Here is a 24,908-nt window from a genome sequence, read left to right on the forward strand (position 1 = left end):
TGGCCGCCCTGCTGGCCGCTGCAGAGAGTTGATTCTACAATAAAGAAAAAAATAAAAATAAAAAGAGGAATAACCTTGGAGGTCAATCATCACCCCGAAAGTGCACAGTACAGGTCATGTAGTATATGTGTACCAAATTTCAGGTCAATAGTTCAAACAGTTTGCGAGCGACAGGTGATTTAAAATCCTGGACAGAAAAACAAACAGCCACGGTAGCGTATTATATAGAAAGATTATACTGTTACCTTCTTTCTACTTCCGGTGTCATGTTTACATCTATTCCTTCTATTAAGATATTGTCAAATTTTAGCACAACCTGCTGCTTTTTTAGTACCTTTATATATCATAAATGCGTACGGCCAGCACTGCACAGTCTTTCTATCCAGCAGGGGGCGTTTGCTCCATGGGAATGAGTTCTTTTGTAATTACGGTGTGTTACATAACCCAAATCTATATACTGTAGATATGATGTTAAAAGGCGATACCCCTCCCTTAGTGATATGGCGGTAAGAAATCACACAGGAGAAATAACTTAGTGACAAGTTATACTGCATAACAGACGAAGGAAGCCATGACAAGAACCCAGTTCAGGAGTGGGGGTCCGATTTGTAAAGTCTGCCATTTTCGTCATTGGGTTGGAAGGATTTTCCGGATCAGATGATGTTATCTCCCATCCGTCCATCAGCTTCGAAGGTGTGCCGGGCAATGTTCCAAGGCTTTATACTTTTTCTTCACGTGTGGCCCCCACTTTGGTGAATCATGCCATTCCAAACAAGGTAAAGAGGATACAGTTTCATGCTGACTTTGACACACAAAAATAGTATACAATGGCCATCAGTAACCAGTTTTCCATCCAAGGAGTTTTTGCGAAAAAATATTTAGCGCTTCAAATTTTAGCTGACGGAAATGCTAATTATCGATAAAATGTTGTACATGTCGACATAATCTTTTTCCGTTTAACTTTAGCGCATAAATTCCATATCGATACTTCAGATGTCGCAAAAACTACATTGGAAACACTTTTTGTCGGAAAAAAAGGGCTTTAACGCAAATAAATGTGTCACATGATACATTTTCATCACGTGCAATCAAAACGAGAATGGCGGAGCGGTTCGCATGGTCTGATGAAGAGACTCGTTATTTCTCGTGATGAGCCAATGCAGTAGCGGATAGGCTGGGTCTCCTGCTACTAAAAGGGGTACCTGAACTCCCTCCACATCAACTGTAGCCTGGGGGTCTCTCAGGATGTCTAAATAATACAAAAACCTCAAAGGTAATTTACTGTGCCAGTCAAAATATTGAAGAAACCGTGTGCTTCATTATCTAAACATTTTTTTTCTTATTATTAAATGGCAGATGTTTTAGCATATATGAGAAATTCTCTCATTAATATTAACTTTAGTTTTTTTGATTAAACATCGTTATTTTGTATTAATTCAAATTTCAGTTTTAATTAAAAACCTTAATGGAAGCAAGTTACAGTACTAATTCAGTTGTTATCGCACTGAGAAGGGATGTTGAAAGGTAGGCTCACCTGTACAGATCCGATGCTGCAAACACAGCTGCATCATGGGCACTTCCAGGAGTGCCAACGCAAATGTCTCGTTCATGCACCTGTCATCAACAAGGGCCTGGAGAACAATAGATGGCCACCCTTTGCGATTAATGTAATCGTGGTAGCCTTCCGTCGGGGGAAGAATAGGCACATGCGTGCCATCCAGCGCACCGTAAATCTGTGGCACAAGATGCACCAAGGAATTGCGGTATGCAATTTCATTGGCCTCCGCTACAGTCGGAAGTCTGATATAACGCCGCATTAATTTTTCTTTAATAGCGGTGCACACAGCATATACACATCGATGGACGGTAGTTTTACTAACCCCAAAGTTTCTCCAACTACTCTATACTCGGCGCAGGTTGCCAGCTTGTAAAGGGCGATGGCAATCTGCTTTTGGGTTGGAACCGGTGGTCGGTGGCAACCTGTGATGGGCAACATCAGGACTGATGAATCCACACAACATCTCAAACGTCGGCCGTGTCATTCTAAAATGTTGCAGCCAGAGATTTTCTGTGAAGTGTCTCCCCACCACCTCCTCCCAGAAGGTCTTATTCCGTCGTCTCTCCCATACCCGTGGGTTTCGTCGCACTGGGGTACTTTCTTCGAGCTGAAGGACAAGCAACTGCTTCATTCTGCTGTCGTCTTCGGATATTATGTACAATTCCAATTATTTGTGAAACTGAAATAACAGTAAGCTGGCAAATTTCAAAAAAACTGTCTGAATAATCTCTCCATTTCTTTTAGTGGAGGGGGTGTAACGTGGAAAACAAAAGGTAGATAATTTGCGACATACACAAAATTATGTATGGAAACGGCTCAAGGGCAGATTTTTTTTCGCGATACAACAAAACTTATGCGACAGTTCGTTTTGGAGGGGATGATGTCATCACGCACACCATTTTATCGATAAAAAGCCAGTTGGATGGAAACAGGCTGGAGACAGCAAATTTCGCACATTTTTTTTAACGTATATTCTGTTTGTCGATAACAAAACGTCGCAAAAAACTGGATGGAAACTTGGCTACAGTGACTGCCCATTTCACTGTTGTCCCTAACTTTTCTTGTCTTAAAATGCTTGCCTAGCAGTTCTAAGTGGTGAGCCCCTGTGCTAAATGTGTCAATTGTGTATGTGAGCAGAAAAAGACAGATTTATGAAATATATTTGCACAGAGCACAGTGACATATTAAACTTATATACTTATTACACCCGGCCTTTCTTGGCAGCTAGCAAAGGTGCAAGGCAGGAACAAACTCTGGATAAAGGTGACAGTCCATCACAGGCGAACACACACACACACACACCAAACACATTCACACTAGGGCCAATTCATCTAACCTGCATGTCAAGAGAGAGGATGACTGTAAACCTCTGGCTTGTATATACAGACAGTCATACCATGCCATTCTATTTTCTAAGCCTGTTTATTTCTTAGCAGGGTTTGCAGGGGACTAGACCCTATCCCAGGCAACCAAAGAATCTTTATTTATAAAGATTTTATTCAGAGATAATAAAGAAAATGAGAGCTAAATGAAGAAAAGGCACTCTATGGCATACAGTGTAGCTTTATATGTAATCCTGTGTTCTGTGTAGCACTGTGGGGTCCTGGAAGAACGTTGTTTTGTTTCACTATATGCTGTCCCAGCTGTATATGGTCGAAATGACAATACAAGCTACTTAATTTGATTTGACTTGAAAGACGCCAGAAGCACCAGAGTGCATCATGTTTTCTCAGGTGACATTAATACAGGATGTAAAACTCCAACACTTGCTTCGTTTTCTTGTTAGTATAGTACAAAATATAATGAATGTCATCCCAAAGCTCTGCATACATTATCATAATTTCTAACCCACTTAATCCAGACCAGGGTTTTCACAGAGCGAAAACACACACACACACACACACAAACACCAAACACACACTAGGTCCAATGTAGAGTTGCAAGTTCACCTAACCTACGCGTTTTTGGACTGTGGGGAGAACATGCAAGGTCCATGCCGGCAGAAACCAGGATGCAAACCCTGGACTCCTTACTGCAAGGGCCACCACTGAGCCACCCAGAGTATCACAATGGTAGCTCTTGACTTTATTACCTGTTGGCAGAGAAGTTTAGTGTCCTACTGCTTTAAGAGTTGGCTCTCTATTCATGGAAATGTGAGCTTCTTTAATTTCATCAAAAAACACACAGAGAAGGAAAGCTCAAAGTCGAAAAGCAACATTCGCCTCCCTTCACTTCACTTATCCTAAGGATGGTCAGCCTGCTGTACCGGACAGATCCGGCCAACCGATCCTCAGCAGTTTCCTCCAACCTCTTCTGAAAAACTCCCGGGTTCTTCCTGGCCAGCCAAAAAGATATTAAACCTTGAGTGAGCCTTGTATACCGTCCAGTAGAGGTGTCCTGAAGGCACCCTAATGTCCTGTCCAAACCACCTCCTCTCACTCTGGAGAAGCAGAGGTTCCCTTCTGAGGAACTCCCATACTGCTAATTTCATCACCACAGAGTGACCCTAACCACCAGCGTTGGTCAGCTATACCACATCACCCACCTGAAGCTAAGCACGCCTGGGCCCAGCCAGTACTTGAATGGGAGACCATCAAGGAAATCTTGGATTGCTGCTGGAAGAGGTGTTGGTAAGGCAAGCAGGGGGCACTTATACTGTGTGTGGATCTTAATGCCCCATTGCAGAAATCTGGACACTGTGCCTTAAGAATGGTGTTCTCCCTCGGATGAGACTTAAAACTGACGTCCTGACTCTCTGTGGTCATTAAAGATCCCTGGGCATCCTTCGCAAAGAGTAGGGTGTATCCCAAAATCCTGGCTAAATTGCTGACCACGGCTCACCACGGCCTGGCCATTCCGGCCTCCTAATCATCCCCTTTCTCAAACTAACTATTTATCTTTCATCTCCTAACAGCTCATGTGTGATTCAACTGAAAAATAAGTGGCTGCCGTGACATCCTTCAGGTGGATGCTGCACATGAGTTAGTTGTGGTTGAAGTGGATCCACACTTGCTGTGTAAAGCACTTTGAGTAGTGAGAAAAGTGCAATATAAATGTAAAGAATTATTATTATTATTATTATTAGTAGTATTATTATTATTACATTACGTATTACTCACAAAACACAATGACCTAAATATATTACACATTTACTTATTATAAAATACCGGTATAATGTGGTACAAAGAGTGTGTTACTTTTGCGTTTCTTTTTCCTCCTTTGTATTACAAACTGCACAGTTCACTGGCCAGCATTTGCTATTAAATCCTCAGCACATATAGGAACCTTCATGAACCTGACCAGAAACACAACCAATTGTGATCATTTTTCTTGTGTTTTATAAATTTTGTAGTGTCCCCCGAGTCCAGACCTGAGAGGGTGGTCTGAGGTGGTGGGGATTCCTGGAGACGCCGGCTATAAAAAGCAGCCCCCTGAGCTTCAGAGAGGGGCTCACAGAAGCAGCACTTTGAGGGGACCTTGATCTCGGCTCCCGGCCGCTAAAGCCCATTGCCCTATCGGCTTCTTGCCTTACACCCAGTGCTGCTCAGATGGTCACTGGCTCACTGGTCAGATTACATTTACATTTTAAAATGTATACCGTTAACTTTGGTTCATTTCCTTCCACTCAATTGCATACTGCACGTGTGCAGCCTCTTCCTCACCACATGCCCGGGTCACAGAGACCCACAATGTTACCAACCCAAGGAAGCAATGTCTTTGCAGAATAAGGCAGTCATTTTTTTTTTTTTTTTGGTGTGGCAGGATTGATCTTAGAATCATGGGGTAGAAGGATTCTTTCATCTGATTGGCTGGTCTAGCACTGGCTCAGCTGTAGAATGGCCAATGAGGGGGAGGAGGCTTGTTGGCCGAGGTCTCCAGGACTCTGACTGTGTCTGCCTTGTCTGCAGGCCCAACTTAACAGCATCAGAGGCCCCCGGGCAAAATAGAGCACTGCGGCCCCCGTTTTGAAAGCAAAGCAGAAACATACATAGGCATCAGAAAAAACGTGGGCCCCTATTCTCGTGGCACCCCCATGCAACTGCCCAGCATGCCCATGCGTTAAGATGGCCCTGCTTGTCTGACTCCTTTTCTACAGTCTGGCTGCGGCTCTACAATTAGCTGATGGAGAGATTTCATTGTTTTTCATTTATGTTAATTAGTTTTTACTTTGATTTTGATGCATTTAAACAAATCTGTGTCCTTATATGTGATAGTTCTGTATTTAGTGAGTGGTAATCGTCTTGTCCTGGCGGTTACCCTAATAGTCATCACGGCGCTCTATGCTTGCTCTTGGTGAGGCACGCTGTGCAAGGACAAAGTCCTTTGTACTGCTGGATGGTATGTCTGCGGTGGCCATGACAGGCTGGCCATCAAGCTTCGTGAAGAGGATTACTTGAGTTCTGTTTTGAGTGTCATATTTAACCCCATTTTTTGACACCCATTGCAAACCTAACCTACCTGGAAGGGGGTCTCTCTCTGAATTATCTTTCCCAAAATGTCTTCAATTTTTTTTTCCTTACAAGGTTTTTTTTTTTTTTTTTGGAAGTTTTTTTTCAGTCATGGCTGAGGGGACAGTCTCATTCATTGGTCAAGAGTCCTGCACGCAATGCTCCTAGTGGATGCCCTGTTTATATTGCAGTTTTGGTGATTTTGTGTTCATGGTCTCACTTTATTCTGCCCCAATTTAGATTTTGGGTTTAACACGCTGACTCCTTCTACCTGTAGTAGATAAAGGGGGCACTGCAAATTGGCCAAGATCACACAGTAGGCAAAGCTGAACGAATTATTGATGTCAGATCTACAAAACGTCAAGTGAGTCTTTTCCATAGTGATTCTTGCAGGCTTGCAGATACCCCCTCATCTGTAAACTGCTTGACTGATCAACATTCTGACTGTGAAAGGCGCTTTATACGGCACAAAAGGCATGGCATCCAGGCTGCCCAATGCAGGTTGAAGAGTTCACTCCTCATGTGATGGGAGATTTGCCTTATGTTTGTTTTTGTTTTCCTGAGACATGATGGCCATTTGGCTCCACTGGATGCCAACGTGAGGGCTTTTGCAATGGCTAATCTCTTGCTACAGGGCAAAGTGCAAGACAAACCAATCTGCTACCACTTTGTTTGCCCCTTACTTGTGTGGTTTGTTTTGTCCCTCACCCCGCCTGCAGATTATCCCTGTGTTCACGAGATTATAGATAAGGTGGTTAGAAAGCTAGCTTAAGTACTTAGAAATCTGATTTGGAGTGAGCTAATCCAAAAGAAAGGCTTTAAAGACGGGTAGAAGCCTGAAAATTGTCTTTGGAACTTGGCATTGTATTGTGAGCAAGAGCTTAGTGCACAAGAAGTGGCCAATGGCACAGAAGGTGGTCCTCATCACAGGGTGCTCCTCGGGAATTGGACTCACCACGGCGGTGACGCTTGCCAGGGACCCCCAGAACCGCTTCAAAGGTATGCACTGTTTGCTTTCTTGTAAAGGGTAACAGTCACAGTGAGCGTTGGGAAATTGATCCTCAGACATGGTCAAACATAGCAACAAATACTGTACATGTTCTCGCCTATATGTATAAAGAAATATAGAATATATCCACCTTAATAAAAAGATAAGTGTCTGTGCATCTGTGTGTGTCCATCGGGTTGCTCTGTCTCTGTCATTCCAACAGATGGCACATCACAAGCATCTGAAGTAATAAAATGTTTTGCATTTGCCATTCCAACAAATGGCGCAAGGCAAACATCAACACTACTTTCATGAATTCCATACCAAATGGCATATAACACCGACATATGCATAGCACTTGTCATTCCAACAGATGGCACGTCACCAATATTTTTATTACTAGAAATGTTTGTGATGCGTCATCTGTTGGAATGACAAATTCTATGCATTTTAGTATTGCAAGCATTACAAAATAGAAACATTAACGATAAGGTCTACGTTGATTATTCCGATTTTAACCTATCTTGGATGGGTAGCACAGCAAGTGTTGTATATTGTGTTGCTTTCTATAAAATTTTGGTGTCTTTTGCTGTTATTAAGGCGCTGTTTCAATTTTGAGGAGACATTTCACTATGACAATAAATCTGAACTAAAGGAATGCTTTGCTCCTGGCCAGCTGGGCATTCCTCTCCCTTTTTTTTTTTTTTGAACATTGGAACAATTGTGATGAGAAAAGGTCATTCGGCCTAACAAGCTCATCAATCCCATCCACCTAATATTGAGACGGGTTTGAAGGTCACCAAAGGCCTTGCACTTGACCACACTACTTACTAATTGATTTCATGTGCCTGGGACTGTTCATGTGAAGAACACCATACAGTCATCTGTTCCAATTTTGCCCTTCCATCTGTGTTCCCGTGTTCTTGTCGATTAACTCATTGTAAAGTAACGTCTTGGAGACACCATATTAATGACTCTCATCATTCTGATCCCTTCAAATATGTCTCTTCTTAATCTCTGCTTGACGTCACTGAAAAGATTAATTTCCTTCAGTCTTTCCTCATACCACTCATTGCTGGAATCAGCCTAGCTGCTCTTCTATGGACTTTTTCTAGGGTTAGAGTTGGGATTCAGTCTTTTTTTTTTTGTAGCCCAGAGATCAAAACTGCACACAGTACTCCAGGTGAGGCCTCACAACCGTGTTATCTAACTGAAGCATAGCCGCCTTTGCCTCGTACCGCATACGCTGTGATTTAGAACCTAACATCTGATTAACTTCGCTCCATTGTCTGGACGTAGCTAGCCTTTGTTCTGTGCGGTTGCAGGGTCTGCTCTTCCACACAGCCACCTTCACTTGGGTTGATCCAAAGTGTCCCCAGGGGTGGCCCCCGATGCATTGCATTCATATCTTCTTTATGTCAGTCAAGGCTTAGTTTCCTTGTCCGTCCCCGTGTTCTTCATCCCTGGGGGTTAAGGTGTGGTGCCATTCACACAACTGAACCCTCTTTGCTCACATCATGCATGCAGCCATACCATCATAGCCTTGCCTTCATCAGCTTGTCAGGTTTTGACCCAGCGTCCATCAATTTGTGGACATCTTTGTTCAGGACACTGTATACCCCCAGATGAGGCCTTATAATCTATCTTAAGCATAACCGCCTTTGACTTGTACATCGCAATTTATAACATAACATCCGATTAGTTTCTCTTCACTGTCTCGATGTAGCTAGCGTTTGTTCCAAGTAGTTGCGGGATCCACTCTTTTACACAGCTGCCTCCACCTGAGCTGATCCAAAGTGTCCATCCCTGTGGGGTTAAGGCGTAGTGCCATTTACACAAATGAATCCTCGATGCTCCAGTTCACATGGCCAGACCATCATAGCCTTGCCTCCTTCAACTTGTCAACTATTGACACGACTTCCATTAATTCGTTCAGGACACAGTCCCTCCAGAGGAGGCCCAGTGACCACTGGAGGATTCACATCTCCATCAAATGAAGGACGTTCTCGTGCTTCATGGCCACTGGCCAACATTCTGAATCATACAGGGCAGGGCAGGGCAACCAGGAAGACGACAGACTTGTAAATCTTCACCATCAGGCAAACAAGCATTCATCCATCCATTATCCAACCCACTATATCCTAACTAAAGGGTCACGGGGGTCTGCTGAAGCCAATCCCAGCCAACACAGGGTGCAAGGCAGGAAACAAACCCCGGGCAGGGCGCCAGCCCACCGCAGGGCGAACACACACACCAAGCACACACACGGGACAATTTAGAATCGCCAATGCACCTAACCGGCATGTCTTTGGACTGTGGGAGGAAACCCACGCAGACACAGGGAGAACATGCAAACTCCATACAGAGAGTATCCAAGAAGCAAATCCAGTTCTCCTAACTGCGAGGCAGCAGCGCTACCCACTGCGCCACTGTGTCGCAAACAAACATTCAGCATTCACAAAAGATTAATACTGCATTACTTATGCTTATTACTTACTCATCTACCACACATCTGCCCAAGCCTGTATTCTGTCCAGGACCTTCTGCAGTAATTCAGATGATTCTAGAATATCCACCATTCCATATACAGTAGGCTTGTATCATCTGCTGACTTGACCTGCTTGTTGTTAATATTGTTATATCCAGATCATTTATCAACTGTTGAGAAGCGGCCACAGCACCAACAAATGAGGGATGCCATTTTTAGCAACACGTATTTCTGAAAATCTTCTTCTCACCATAACCCTTTGTTTCTGGGTTTTTGAGGTCTAGCTCATTAGCTTTGTACCTGCAAGAACGATGCTGGAGCTCTAAATCCAGCCATGACACACTTACACACTGCCTATAAGAGAAAGACAAGGCAACATTCTCAAGCCTGCTTAATCCAAGTCAGGGTCTTTCCCAGCCAACACCTGTCAAAAACCAGGAGGCACACCTGAACAGAGCAGCAGTCGGGCACAATGCCAATTCATGTGCACACCTGCTTTTAGGCTCAGGAAACACAAGTAAGTTGTTGTGTGAGATTTAAACAGATGGACGTCCCTGAAGTTCTGGTTCCAAAGACTGACCTCTGAGTCAATGGTACCTGCTGGCTGCCAGTGTTTTGAATTTTTGGCTGCTGTTTAACACATTGACCACCACAGTGAAGATAGGAAAAATGTATTTCTGATGCCAATGTAAAATCAAGGTGTAATTTTAATATAATAGTTAAATGCATTTTTCTACGGAGTAAAAAATATTTTTTCTCTAAATAATTTTATTTAAATGTTTTCTGATTATGACTTCCCCATAATTATGGTTTTCTTGATCTCGTGTTGAAATTTTTTGCGCCTCGCTATTTCTATAGACCTCGATTTCCTGCCTTTCTTTTGTTATGAACTTGGAGCTCCAAAGCACAAAGAGAGTTCCACAATTCTCCAAAATGCCCACAAGGAGGGGATTTACTGTAAAATCCCAGCCAGATATAAGAGCGAAACATAGGACCTTTATAAAATAAAAGGTTGATTTTTACAAAAATGCTCTGATAAATTTTCCTGAAAAGGAAAAGGCAATCCAAGGAGAACAAAGTCCCAAAACAGAATTCAGAAACAAAGTCAAATCTCCAAACAAAATCACAAAAGCACAGCGGAAGCACAAGAACACTCACCAACTCCGTAGGGTATTTGAATGAACTGCCAGGAACTGTGGGAAACACTTGCCTTTATAGGGCTGTGGGGAGACCCTGGCAATGATGAGCAGGTGGTCCCACGTCTTGAGCAACCACCCATAAGATACAAGGCACATAACACGGGCATAGAAAATAAAAACAGATGACTAACAAAAGTAGCATTCATTCATTCATTTTCCACCCCTGGTTCATGTGGGGCAACATTCTCAGCAGTGATGCCCATATGTCCCTTTCCCCAGCCACACTTGCTAAATTCATACTGTGAGATCCCACAGTATATAATCCTTCCTGGGAGCCCTGGGTTTTCCCTAGGGTCTCCTCCCTGCTGGTTCTGTCCGTAAAACCTTCCCAGGGAGGCATCTAGGAGACATTCGTATCAGATGCCTGAACCACCTCAGTTGGCTCCTCTGAATGCGGAGGGTCAGCACCTCTACCCCGAGTGTCTCTCTGATGTCTGCGCTTCTTGCCATGTCTCAAGGGAAGAGCCCAACCGCCCTGCAGAGAAAGCTCATTTTGGCCGCTTGTACCTGTGACCTCATTCTTCTGGTGGTGAGGGTTGGGACGCAAATTGACTGGTAAATCGAGTGCTTCACCCTCTGACTCTTCCCCGCTGCAGATCGGTATATTCACGACCCCAATCCGTCTGTCAGTCTCACCATCCCATTTCCCCTCACTCGTGAACAAGACCCCAAGGCACTTGAGACAGCAACTCACCTGCCACTCGGAGAGGACCAGTCCGCCTTTTTGCTACACATATTGAATTGAACCCCAGCCAGGGAAGGAACCCTGGGAGAAATGTAACACTTTCATCTGCTAACCTTTCGCTGACAACAGTCCTTGAGCAGCGCGAGGCACAGCACCCTGTGGTAAACACTGTGCCACCCTCATTTTTATACGCTTGTGGAAACAGTAACTTCATTCGAATAGAGATTTCTAGGAAAACGGCAGCACAGCAGGGTTTTTATAAAACGACCCTCACATTACTTGAGAATTCCAAGTTCAAAATGAGCGACCAAACACAAACATGATTGAGTCATTTCAGACACAATAATGGCAGTAAGGAGATCATGGGTTCACATCCCGGGTCCTCCCTGCGTGGAGAGAGCTTTGAGTAGTGAGAAAAGTGGTATATAAATGTAAAGAATTATTATTATTATTAACCAGTAATGGTGCACTGCCCGATAATGTGTAGTGAATCCACTTGACTTGAGCATTTCTAGTTTTCGTCCTCTTTCTTTCTCTGTACGTTTAGCACTCGTTTGCTCAGAGGTTGATGCGCTTGCTGCTTCCCGAGCAGCTCTTCTTTTCTCCACCCTAGCGGCCCGCTGCTTCTCTTCTTTCGTTGGCATCTTTTCACGTTAAAACTGATTAAGTGAGTGTTTGTGTTGCAATTACTTAGTACGTTTTATTTAATTTTTCACTTAAGCTGGCACTTAAGTCCTCAATCTGCCTCAGGAATGATTTAAGATATGAAGAGTTAGGGAAAATAACAGCGAAGGTGGTAGGGAATGAGAACGGCGCCCGTAACCATGCATAGCATGGCCGCCCTGCTGGCTGCTGCCGAGGGCTGATTCTACAATAAAATAAAATATAAAGAGGAATAACCTTGGAGGTCAATCATCACCCCGAAAGCGGATAGAAGACGTCATGTAGTATATGTGTACCAAATTTCAGGTCAATGGGTCAAACGGTTTGCGAGCAACAGGTGAGTTAAAATCCTGGACAGACAAACGGACAGCCATGGTAGCGTATTATATAGAAAGAATCCACTAGAGCTCGGAGTAATGATATCTCCATGATTGTGTTGTTACTGCAGAATGGGATGGCCAGGATTTAGACCCCTGAGCAGATCCCACTGGGCAGTGATCACAGTTTAGCCTTGGTCTGGATGTGGGTGTGCACACTTGTGGGTGCCCTGGGCACTGATGTGAGCCATCTCCTTCATGTTCATATGCACAATGCAATGGGGGTGAGGGGTTTTGAGAAGTTTTATCTCATCTATGGAGGAATTCACAGCACATCTGGCTAGCAGATTGTTGAGGCCAGCATGTAAATGTGCAGCTCTGAAAGAGAAAATGGCAGGAGATGCCACTGAAAGAAGAAGGAGTAGGAAGAGGAGGAGGAGGAGGAGGAGGAGGCTTGGAGCCCAATGTGGTCCAGGTGTGCACACTTCAGGTCCTTCAGGACCTTCGAGGTCAGCAGTAGACGCGACACGACACCACGGGTAAGCCAGATGAAACTGGGCCGCCTGGGGGAGTCAATATGGGGGCACATCCTGCAGGGTGCCGCGGAATAGAAAACGGTCACCATCTCAAGCAACTCTCCGCCTGCATCCTGTTATAACCCTCCTTTGTGCTCTTCTCTCTCTCTCTGTCTCAGTGATTGCCACCATGAGAAATCTAAACAAGAGGGACAAGCTGGAGGAGGCTGCGGGGGACACACTGAACCAGACCCTGGAGATCAAACAGCTGGACGTGTGTGACGAGAAGTCTATTCAAGAGTGCATCAACAGCATCCCGGACCGGCACATCGACATCCTCGGTGCGTCCCAGAGTAGACTAGTGGACGAAGAAAGTAAGAAAGAAAGAAAGAAAGAAAGAAAGAAAGAAAGAAAGAAAGAAAGAAAGGGGAGCTTCACAATTAGGCCAAACTACCTTAAACATGGAAGGGTGCCTCAATGATCATTAATTTGACAAAAAAACACAGGTTGTGATTTGCGTGAAAAAGTAAGTACACCCCTGAAATGTTTCTTCTTTTTTAACAAGATTTGACCTCCAGTTAAACAGTATCTTTAGGTAAAGGTGATGTAATATAGCAAACAAATGCCGACATTTACATTTTGTAGTCCGTTATATAATTTAACTAAAAGTAAATGCAAACGTCACATGTGGAAAAAGTAAGTGACCGTCCCCCCCACCACCACTCCATTTATCACAAAGTGAAATGCCTCAAATTAGAATCAGGTGAAGAGGTTCAGAACAGATAAATGAGAGAGGATCTTATCTGAGCCTTCCTTATTTAAAGCTCAGACATTCACTTTGGTTTGCTCTTTGTTCTTGACGTGTGTCTTATCACCACGCTGAGGCTGAAAGAGCTCTCTGAGACCTTAAGAAAGCTGTTTATGTGTGCCTAGGAGTCTGTGAAGATCTCCAAACAACAGGAAATCAACCATTCCACCGTCTAGAGCAGGGGTGTCGAACTCCAGGCCTGGAGGGCCACAGCGGGTGCAGGTTTTCATTCTAACCGTCTCCTTAATTAGTGATCAGTTTTTGCTGCTAATTAACTTCTTTTGCCTTTTTTTAAATTGATGTGACTCAGACCCCTTAGTCATTTCTTTTTCCTTAATTAGCAGGCAAACAATAATGTGATACAAAACAAGCTGCCACACGACCAGCTAACCTGTGCCCATCACACAATAGCTGAAAGTAAAGAAAGGTGAAGGTCTCAGTAAAACGGAAAATCAACAGTTTTGGAAATGTCTGCTGTGGCAGAATGAAAGTAGCAACAAGCCATGGAATTAAATGACGGGTTTAATTAACTGCCAGAGTCAGCATCTCATTAAGAAGTTGGTTGGAGTTTGAATCCCCAGTTTAACTGGTCATCTGTTGTCTCATTTCATGTGTCATTTCTGTTTGGCTGTCATTTAATGAAGAGAAGAAACAATTCAGAGGGACCGAATCCTTAAAAACAGGGTTAAAGGAAAGAATTTAATTAGCAGTGAAAACTGGTCACTTATTATGAAAAGGGTTAGAATGAAAACCTGCAGCCACTGCGGCCCTCCAGGCCTGGAGTTCGACACCCCTGCTCTAGAGACAAGACTTCAAACAACTTGTCCAGGCCAACGCCACACTTGCAACTTCAGTTCGACAACAACAACATTTATTTCTGTGGCACATTTTCATACAAATGATGTCACTCAAAGTGCTTTACAAGATGAAGAAAGAAAAAATAAAAATATAAAAATAAGATTAAGTAATACTAAGTAACAAAGAATAAAGTAAGGTGTGATGGACAAAAAAAAAAAAAAAAAACTCCAGAGGGCTGAAAGAAACAAAAAAAAAAAAAAATCTGCAGGGGTTCTGAGACCACGAGACCACCCAGCCCCCCCTAATATCAATGATCTCAATCAGTCCTCATGGTTTACAGGCTTCACATGGAAGAATTTGATGATGAGGGTCATGTGGACCTCTGGCCTTCAATCCATCAATGTAGGGACATCACAGTGCCCTGATCAGGTGATGGTGGCACAGATCACCACCACAGAAAACCGGAAAAAGAACAGCAGAGGAAGTAGGGGTTTGTGTGGATAGTGGAGCCAAGAAAAAAACGAAAATTAAATGCATATACAGAATATCAGGATTACGCTAAAATGAAGCTATACGAGAGCCATGTTAAAATAATGAGTTTTTAGCAGTTTCATAAAATGCTCCACCGTATTAGCCTGGTGAATTTCTATCGGTCAGCTATTCCAGATTTTAGGTGGAGAACAGCAGAAGGTCACCTGCCTCACCACTTCATTTAAGTTGAGCTCTTGGAAATCTAAGCAGACGCTCATTTGAAGACCACAGAAAGCAAAATGCTGACAGCCTCTAAGTAGGCCAGAATGTCTTCACAGGACCCCCAGGTTGCTCTTATCACTGCTGATGTCAAAGTGGGTGGGTCTATCATTGGACAGAGGGGGCCCATATTGGATCCAGCAGGAAATCAGTAAAAACATCAGTGCAAGGCTACAGTTTGCCCACGAACACCTTGGCAATGAGCAGGACTTCTAGAACAATGTGCTCTGGACTGACGAGGCAAAGATAAGAGTTACTTGGCCAGAGGTACCAGAAGACTTATTTGGAGGAGATCAAAGCCAGCATTTGACCAGAAGAACCTGACACCAGCTGTAAAGCACAATGGAGGGAAATGTTCTGGTTTGGGGCCACGATGCTGTGTCAAGCGCTGGGCAGCTCACCATCATCGAATCCACTAAGAATTCTTCATTGCTTGAGGATAACGCGAGACCGCCAGTCAGAAGACTGAAGCTCAACCAAAAGTCATCCTGGCAACATGACATTGACCCTACAGCTAATAGCAAATCCAAAAAGAAAGTAATGGTGGGTTCTGGATTGGCCAAGTCAAAGCGCAGATGTGAATCCCCATTCAATGGGGCTGGGGTGGGATTTTGAAACAGACTGACACCCCTCAAACACCACACAGCCTGAGAGAAAATTGTACAAGAAGGAGTAAGAAGAACTAGCAGTCAATATAAAGAGATGGCCTAACAGGTAGAGGACATGCCAACCTGAGGAGGCAATGCCAGCTGTTACAACTGGGTGGTGCAGCTTGGTTACTTTTTGCACAGACAGAAACAGCTGTTTGTTTTTTGTTGAATAAATGATTGCAAAGTCGCCTTTTCATTGTTTTTTCAATTACTAGAGGGCTCCGCCCCCTGCTCGCTTTGCTCGCCAACCCCCGGGTTTAGTTAACCGGGTATACAATTTAAAGAGACTGTTATTTTCATGGGAATTGTTACATATGCGCTATTTTCACTTTTACTTTAAAACTTCAGTTAAATCAAAATTTGGAATTAACTTTTCTTCAGGATCGCATTGAATTTTGATTCCATGTTCGGACTTTCATTGTGAAAATGCAATGTATAACTTCCCGTGAGTGAATATCATTTCTTTCTCTCTAATAAATAAACCAATTTTTTTTGAATGTTTGTACCTGTGATTTGTTAATTGTCAAAGCAAAAGCTATTCTAACAGGAATCTGAGAATGTTTTAATATGGATGGCATATCAAGATCTCCTTTGGTGTCTAATGTTATTCACGGAAGATGTACTACATTACCTTTCTTGTCGCCTGTTAAAATTTTACGTTTGAATTGTTCAACTGATTTTTAATATAACTAATCTTGTCCTATTGCATAGAATATCACTCAGACACAAATTATGCAATTACATTACAATGCATCCTCCTTTCTACAGTAATTCGGCCGGTGGAAGACCAGACGGTGTTAACGCTTGTAGATATTCTACAGATTATTTTAAATTGACGTTTTCATCTTCCGCTCAATCACCACCAACTGTTTCAGCAGAGTCTATTGATACGCATTTAACCAATTTGCCGTGTAACCGATCGACAATGTTGATTCTAAACTGGATCGTCGTAAGTGTGTGTTCATAAGTAAGCCCTTTAATGGACTGGTGTCTGTCCAGGTTAAGTGCCGGAATTCACCTGATGACCGCGGTCTTGTTTGAAAATATTTGTAAGTATGGCGTGACTTGAAAGAATCTCATGGCAAAGGTCTCCGTCTCACGAAACTTACTTTCAAAAAGTGTCGTCTCGTCCCAAGATTTTTTTATTATAACAGTGAGACATCACCTTTATCTGTAGATACTCTGTTCAAACAAAGTTCAAATGTTTTCATGGGCTGTACTTACTTTTTCTCAGTGCCAATTAAAATCATTAGGAGGCCAATTCGCTGGCACCTCAGTCTGTAGCAGGCCGATGCCCACCTCTTGGAGTTTTACATTTATTTTATTTTTTTTTTTGCCAGCCTCAGGGTTCACAAAATTAGCTCAGAATCCAAGATGGCACCTGTCACCTCATCCAGGTGGTACAGAGTCTGAATTTGGGGTGGCACAGCAGCGAACGCACCCTATTAAACATGAGGGTATGACAGCTGGGTCATGCCTGACTGTGAAATGCTAGACGCAGAGCTGACTCCAGCCAGGAGTAGGTATACTGTCACCGGTTGAATTTGGTCACTGATTGAAATTTTGGTGCTTTATTACACCATGCAACCCCCAAAAAGTATTTCTTATGCCCCCTTTTCATTTTGGTCTGGATCCAGGGATGACTAGATGGGTAGGAGGGCAAGAATGTTAGGCTGGGCATGAAAGATGCTCTAACAAATTACACTTACTTGATTCAAGTTAGAAAAGGGTGGCAGGTGGGAATTTGGTCTACAGGCCGGACTTGAGGAGTCGACGACAGGTGGGTTTATAAATCTTCTCATCTGCAACACACCTGCTGCTTTTAATGACAATCAACTCCTCAACCAGAATTAGTGGCCTCCACGTTGGCCATCACTCTTTGTCTGACTTGTTTAGGACTGAGCTGCTTCCTCCCAGTCTACTCACCATCTTGGCGTAGCTTACACATCCTCGGGGTTTTCATGGACTCCCACATCCCATAGATGTGCTGTTAAGTTAACTACTTCATTGTTAGATTCATTATTGAGCTTATTCATTTACCAAAGATGTTTATGTGAGTGTGCCCTGCGATGAACTTGTGTCCCTTCCAGGGTTGCTTCGTGCCTTATACCCAGAAAGATGCCTACTCCCTTTGGTCAAGGATGGAGAAGTTGGAATTAGTAAATGAATGGATGGACGGACTGAATTTTATTTTTGATATGTGCAGCATTTCAAGATTATGTGCTCCTTTCGTCCACCCATTCATCTACTGACTCCACTTATTTCATTACAAGGTTGCAGAGTCTAAGAAAGGTGCTATATAAAATAATAATTAGATAAAATATGACCATACTGCAACAAAACAGTACTAACATAAAGAAACAAAAATGAAGAGAATGCAAAACTAACTTCATAAATTTATATCAATTAAAAAGTGACCCAAAATAAAATTAAATTAAATGAAAAGCCTGGCGGGAGAGGCCTCTAGTTTGTAGACAGCACAGTAGGCACTGAAAGCACCAGCCCAACGACAACAAGCTGCAGTTGAGCTTTTGGCCAGCAGATGGTGCAATGCAGAGAGCTTTGGCAGGAATTTCTCAAAGGCATCGGAGACTTCAAGTCTTTTGAACAACTCAGCTTGGCACTCATCCATCCATCCATCCATCCATTATCCAACCCGCTGTATCCTAACTACAGGGTCACGGGGGTCTGCTGGAGCCAATCCCAGCCAACACAGGGTGCAAGGCAGGAAACAAATCCCAGGGCAGGGTGCCAGCCCACCACAGGGCACACACACACACACACCAAGCACATACATGGGGCAATTTAGAATCGCCAATCCACATAACCCTCATGTCTTTGGACTGTGGGAGGAAACCGGAGTACTCGGAGGAAACCCACACAGACACGGAGAGAACATGCAAACTCCACACAGGGAGAACCCGAGAAGCTAGCCTGGGCCTCCTAACTGCGAGGCAGCAGTACTACCCACTGTGCCCCGGCACTCATCCAAATGATTAAAAATGGCTTCATTATTCAAAACACTGAGGAGTCTTGGCAGGTGAGCTTGTAGCACATGCTGCTGCAGTGTGCTCTTCTGAAGCCCCTCCAGGTAATGCCTGCTCTTCTGGTGGGTCTCCCAGTGTGCCGGTGACACCTGTTGTTCTAATGTCTCTGTGCAGAGCCAGACCTTAAATATGACTCATGTATTACTGTGGTGGGTCTGTAACACCTATTCTTCAGGTAAACCCCCAGACGATACTGTAACACAGCAATCCGAGGCACTCCTAGGTGAACCTGGACCACCTGCTCTTTTTAGAAAGTGAAATTGCATTAAACTTCTATTCAGGTGCTCTCTTCAGGTGAATCTGTAACACCTGTCATTGCAATGACCCCGGACTGACGTCAGGTGACCTCGTATCACCTGCAGCTCTTCCGTACCCCCCTGCTGACTCTCATTCTGTCTCTCTCTCCTGTCCTTTCAGTTAACAATGCAGGGGTTGGAATGATCGGACCCATCGAGTGTCAGACCATTGAGGAGATGAGGGTGGTCTTTGAGACAAACTTCTTTGGAGTGGTGAGAATGATTAAGGAAGTGTACCCCGACATGAAGAAGAGGAAGAGCGGACACATCGTCATCATCAGCAGTGTAATGGGACTCCAAGGTGAGAGGGAGGGAGGGCGGTGAGTGCATGTCGGCTGTTGGCAGGAATCTGCAGGGCCAAATGAGTCACACGGAGATTACACAGCAAGTACACCGCAGACACCGACATTTCATTTTATACATCATGTATTATTTACGGTGCAGGAGATATTATAACACAGGCAGCAAGCTGGCACAGTGGTTGTCCCACAACAAACAGACCAGGATTCAAGTCCCGGATGCTCCCTGTGTGGAGTTTGCATGTTCTCCCCGTGTCAGTGTGGGGGATGAACTGGCGTTGCTAACTTGGCCCCGTTTGTGTGTGCGTGTGTGCGTGCGTGCGTGTGTGTGTGTGTGTGTGTGTGTGTGTGTGTGTGTGTGTGTGTATTTGTATTCACCCTGTGATAGACAGGCACCCTGTCAAGTGATTGTTCCTGCCTTACTGGGACAGCTGCCCCATGACACTGCTCAGGATAAGCAGGTTAGGAAAATAAATAGACATTATACTGTATAGTATGAATTGCATTATGTATTATATGGTATACATGATATATGTTGTATTCGTATATGATATTACACAATATAACTGAAACAACAGTGTTTCTCAATCTTTATGGTCTCGTGACAACTTTTAAGTTTATGCATAACCCACAGCTTGCCCCCTTTGTTAAAATGAGCATGAAAATAAAACCCTGAGACACCCCAGGAGATGAGCGCAGATAAAAACAGAGGAATAAATAGCACGCAATGCTCATCATGACCCACCACAACTCTCTCATACACCCAATGACAGCAACCCATGGCCCAATAGTATTGAGAAACACTGATTTACATATATATATATATATATATATATATATAAAGGAGAGTTGGGATCCGAGAGACTGTGTTTGTATGTTTGTGGAGGGATTGAGAGTTAAGGCGAGTGGGGGAGTCACGTCATCATCTCCCCTCCCATTCACGTCATTTCATTCACTTCATTTTGCTTTGAGCTAAGCTCAACGCGGTCATGTCGTTTTTTTTCCTTACTGTTTAGTCCTTTCTCCTTTACTAATTTACTGTTTAGTACACGCGGTACTTACACAGTCACTCATAAAAGGGGGAAGACTCCGTGCAAGAAATGGGTATTGAAACTACCTTGGAAGACATGCAATCAACAAGGCCATTAAACGGATCTCAAGAGAGGTCTTCTAGGTTGGAAAAAAAGCGCTTGGCTGCCAAAACTAGGCGATTAAATGAATCTCAACAAGAAACGACTTCTACGTTAGAAAAAAAACAATTCGCTGCCAAAATTAGGCGGTTAAACAAATCTAAAGAAGACAGGATTTCTAGATTGGGAAAAGGACGATTGGCTGCCGAAACCAGGAAATTAAAAGAATCTGAAAAAGACAGGACGTCTAGATTGGAAAAACCACAATCCACTGCTGAAACAATCCGATTAAACGTGCAGCGAAGCGCGCCAGGTCTGCTAATATACATATATACTAGGGGGCTTCGCCCCCTGCTCGCTTCGCTTGCCAACCCCTGTGTTTGGTTAATCAGATATACAATTTATTTATTTTTCTTCTTTGGAATTGTTCTAATTTCATTATTTGCACTTTTACTTTAAAGCTTCATTAAAAACAATATTTTTTGGAGACACATTGTGACAATGCAATGTATAACTGCCCGTGAGTGACTATTGTTTCTGTTTCTCTAATAAATAATCTGACTTTTTCTAATGTTTGTCCCTGTGAGTTATTGATTGTCATAGCAAAAGCTATTCTCTCAGTAAACTGTAAACATTTTAATACGAATGGCATATCATGATCTCCTTTGGTGTGTAATGTTATTCGAGGAATATATACATTACTACGCTCACCTGCCTTTTAAGGCGAGCGACTTTTAAGTTGACCACTTCTTAAGGCAATTCAATATGTAGATCAATTTGATATTTTATACAAACTCATTAATTTGGTTATATTGCATTTGAGCGGGATTACTTTAATACTCGTAGTTTCTGTTTTTTGTGATGAAATGTAAACTTTTTTTCTATACTGAGGTCGCCCTTTTGAACCCCCCTGATATTTACTACGCGGTGAGGCATTTGTACTCCATCAACATTAATTATTTCCAGAGACATAATTTTGTCTATTTTTCCAGCGCATCGCGCACAAAAGCAAGGGAACGATGGGAGCACCAGAACTCTGCTCACATCATGTCGCTTCGTACCACAAGCTGCAAGTAGTAAGTCTGTGATAAGCGGAATACCGCTACGCTTTCCACTCACGGGACGGAAGGACAATCCCGACCGCTTTTATATAGTAAGAAAGAAGAAGAAGATATCGCACAGTCTGGAGTAGAGAATCATCACCTGGAAAAACGAAACTACAAATCCCATCGTGCATTGCAAAATGGAACGTGTGTGTGAAACTCCGCGCCTGCGTAGCACTCACGGGACGGAAGGACACCCGACCGCTTTTATATAGTAAGATCATTTCTTTTTTCCTATTAAAATTTGCATCGCTTCTCCGTGATCATCAATATACACCTGACCGAGTTGTGTATTCTTTGAAATTCAACTTGTTGCTTTAACTGTTCCGGGACCACAGATTCTCATAGCGTATGGTCCATTATTGTGTAAATCCACGTTTTGTGCATTGAATGATGTGAATGTGTAAAGACTTTGTTGTCTACTCTTTGCCTTTTATTTCTGAGCTCGACTTGTCCTGCTGTTTTTTCAATTACATCTGGTTCTGATGATTAATCACCTTTTGTTTTGCGATAATTCAATCTTTTCTATCTTTTCTTTGACACTGTAGCGACTGACATGATAAAGTGTCACAAAAGTTTTACTTGAACAATTGTCAACTTCCTAACCCCAAACACAACTTTCTAGCACCTTCTCCAACCACTCCTCCCTGGGTCTCACCCCCTTACCGCATCAATCAATACCCCGCTATCAGTCTTTCGTGCTGTACTCTGCCCTCCCTCAATCGGACCTAACAGTCACTTAAAACCAAAAAAGGCCTCAACCTGTCTGGGACGCTACAATACTTTCGAATTTTACTGCTTTCATATTCTGTACCTTTCTCTGCAAGTGTATCGCGCCATCATTTGTTTGAACCTTTCGAATTCCACTGCTTTCATAATCTCTGATCTGCCTTTTTTTCCCCACCAACGCCTTTGGGCCTCTATTCTCCGTATTGTCCTTATGCGCTTTATATGTGCTGAGAGCACAGGATGTGTGTGTGTGCTAAGTGCTTTTTACATGACTGAGTGTTTTTGATGGGTCTGCTCTTTTCTTTAAGTAGGGCGTGTCTTGCAAGAATCTCATGTTCCACGTCCCCGCGAGACGGCCCTGGGACAATCTCTTGGCACCAAGTCTCATGTTTACCGTCTCTTTTGTCTCGCAGGTCTTTTAAATGTCTTCTGAGAACTTCCGAGAAGATCACGTATTGTCACCTTGCTTTTGCTTTCCAGGAATTTTTTTAATAATAGATATATATACTAAAAGGTTTGGGTCAGCCACCCGTATGTTATTTCCTGGCTGCAGATTAAATGAATAAGTGTACTGAACTGTACAGATCAGAGTCCAGAACAGAACTGACTTGCTTGTCACAAAGACAGTCAGTTTTAAGGGTGAGTGGCGAAAGTGATGTCATCAATAAGGCCGGAACCGGAAGTGACATCATCAGGGCCAGGCGGAATTTCCCAGAACTGGTCCACAGAGAAGTGAGAGAAAGAGTTAGTGTACTCTGCCACCCCCTGGTCTGGCATGGAATTACTGTATATACTCACGTATAATTTGGATCTTGCAACCCGAAAAATCGATCATAAAATCAGACCACAACTAATATGTCTGTTCAAAAATGTGATACTTACATTTTTTTTGTTTTTTTTAAATCTTCTTGCTTCTCCAATCCCACATCAGTTTCTCAGACGCATTGAATGCTGTTGCAGCAGAGTAGTTACCAATTTCTTTCGCTACTTCAGTGACATTTAATTTAAAACCAGCTTCATATTTTCTTCTGATCAAATGCTTCATCGTAGATAAGGGATGCTCTTATGATAAAGGCGTATTAGGGTGTGAGATACAAAAAACACAAAACAGTGCAAACGTCTCTGTGGAATAGTTCAGGTATTACCATGTGGTCACATAGGTACAATAGAGAGAGAGAGAGAGGAAGGTTAGGAGCACCCACATAGAAAAAAGGCAGTTTGCTCCGTGGTACTCAGGTGGGTGTTAGAATATCCTAATCTCTTGGACCAATCACGTGAGCTTTCCGCATTCGACTTATACGACCAACATTATAAAATACCAGAAATTATGCAGTAAATTCAAGTACCAACTTATCCATGGGAGAACTTATCTGCGAATATATAGGGTACTCTCATTCAGGCCCTTTAGCTGCCTCCCATGAGCACGTGTGTGACAATATTTATTATTGCGGACATCCAGAGGAATGGAAGGACCAGGGCAGAGAGCATATTCAAGGCATTACTTACCCTGGGGTGCTAGAAGGCAGTCCACCTGGGTTGTTTTGGAACTATGGATTCCTGCAGAGCATGCTGGGAATTGGAGTTCGCTGCAGCCCTGTTCGTTTCCATGGGGAGCTGTGGAGGCTTCAGAGCCCTGCGATGTCGGGCTTCCACCACACTTGGGAGTACTTCTGGAACATGCTAATGGACCACCTGGAGTGTTCCCAAGTGCGGCATTAAGGGAGCCACCCAATTTCATTTCATGAGTCAGAGTCGGGAGGAAGGGAGATGAAGCTTGCTGGGAAGAAGTGGAGGTGGAAGGAAAGAAAGAGAAAGAAAAGAAAAAAGGAAAAGTGTGCTTAGTGCTGTTTTATTGTGCTTTGAACTGTGCAGAGCAGTTGGGAAATGAGGGAGAGTGTTTCCCGCAAGAAAAAATAAAAATCATGTGTGCTGAACTTGTGCTCTGCAGGCCACTTTGTGCATATATATATATATATATATATATATATTGTAATAAGCGCTATATGGCGTCTGACCCGGCACAGACTGACGCAGAGGCACGTACACAATAAACAGAGGCTTTATTAATTCTTCCCCCGTGGGCGCACGTCTTCCCCGTGACCCACAGGCAATACACAGTCCCAATACAGCAATCACAACAGCACCACCACTCCTCCACTAGCTTAGTCCTCCTCCTCCCGACTCTGGCTCTTTAAGTGGTGGTGACTGGCCCTTTTTATAACCCACCCGGAAGTGTTCCAGGTGCTTGACCACCTGGTCCTGATTGCACCTGAGGCTGCTGACTCCAAGCAGCTCCCCCTAGCGGCCATCCGAGCCCCCAACCAGGCTGTGCAGGACTCCATCTCCTATGGAGCCATGCGACAGGCTGGGGGATCCCCGTCCCTTAGGGAGGCTGCCACCAAGCGGTACTGAGCTGCCCATGGTGGCTCCCCCAGAA

At 43.6% G+C, this 24,908-nt stretch overlaps 1 protein-coding gene across 1 annotated transcript in view; it reads left to right on the top strand.

Moving 5' to 3' along the window:
* The first annotated feature begins 6,509 nt into the window (after positions 1–6,509).
* LOC120518024 (retinol dehydrogenase 8-like) overlaps positions 6,510–24,908 on the top strand; it is a 29,119-nt gene continuing 10,720 nt past the window's right edge. Inside the window, exons 1-3 of the mRNA XM_039740575.1 lie at positions 6,510–7,005; positions 13,041–13,202; positions 19,332–19,511. Coding sequence (XP_039596509.1) covers positions 6,909–7,005; positions 13,041–13,202; positions 19,332–19,511 — 439 coding nt within the window. The 5' untranslated portion in view covers positions 6,510–6,908. The remainder of the gene's footprint in view (positions 7,006–13,040; positions 13,203–19,331; positions 19,512–24,908) is intronic.

Source organism: Polypterus senegalus, chromosome 17 (genome assembly GCF_016835505.1).
Source record: "Polypterus senegalus isolate Bchr_013 chromosome 17, ASM1683550v1, whole genome shotgun sequence".
In the NCBI taxonomy this organism is placed as follows: domain Eukaryota; kingdom Metazoa; phylum Chordata; class Cladistia; order Polypteriformes; family Polypteridae; genus Polypterus; species Polypterus senegalus.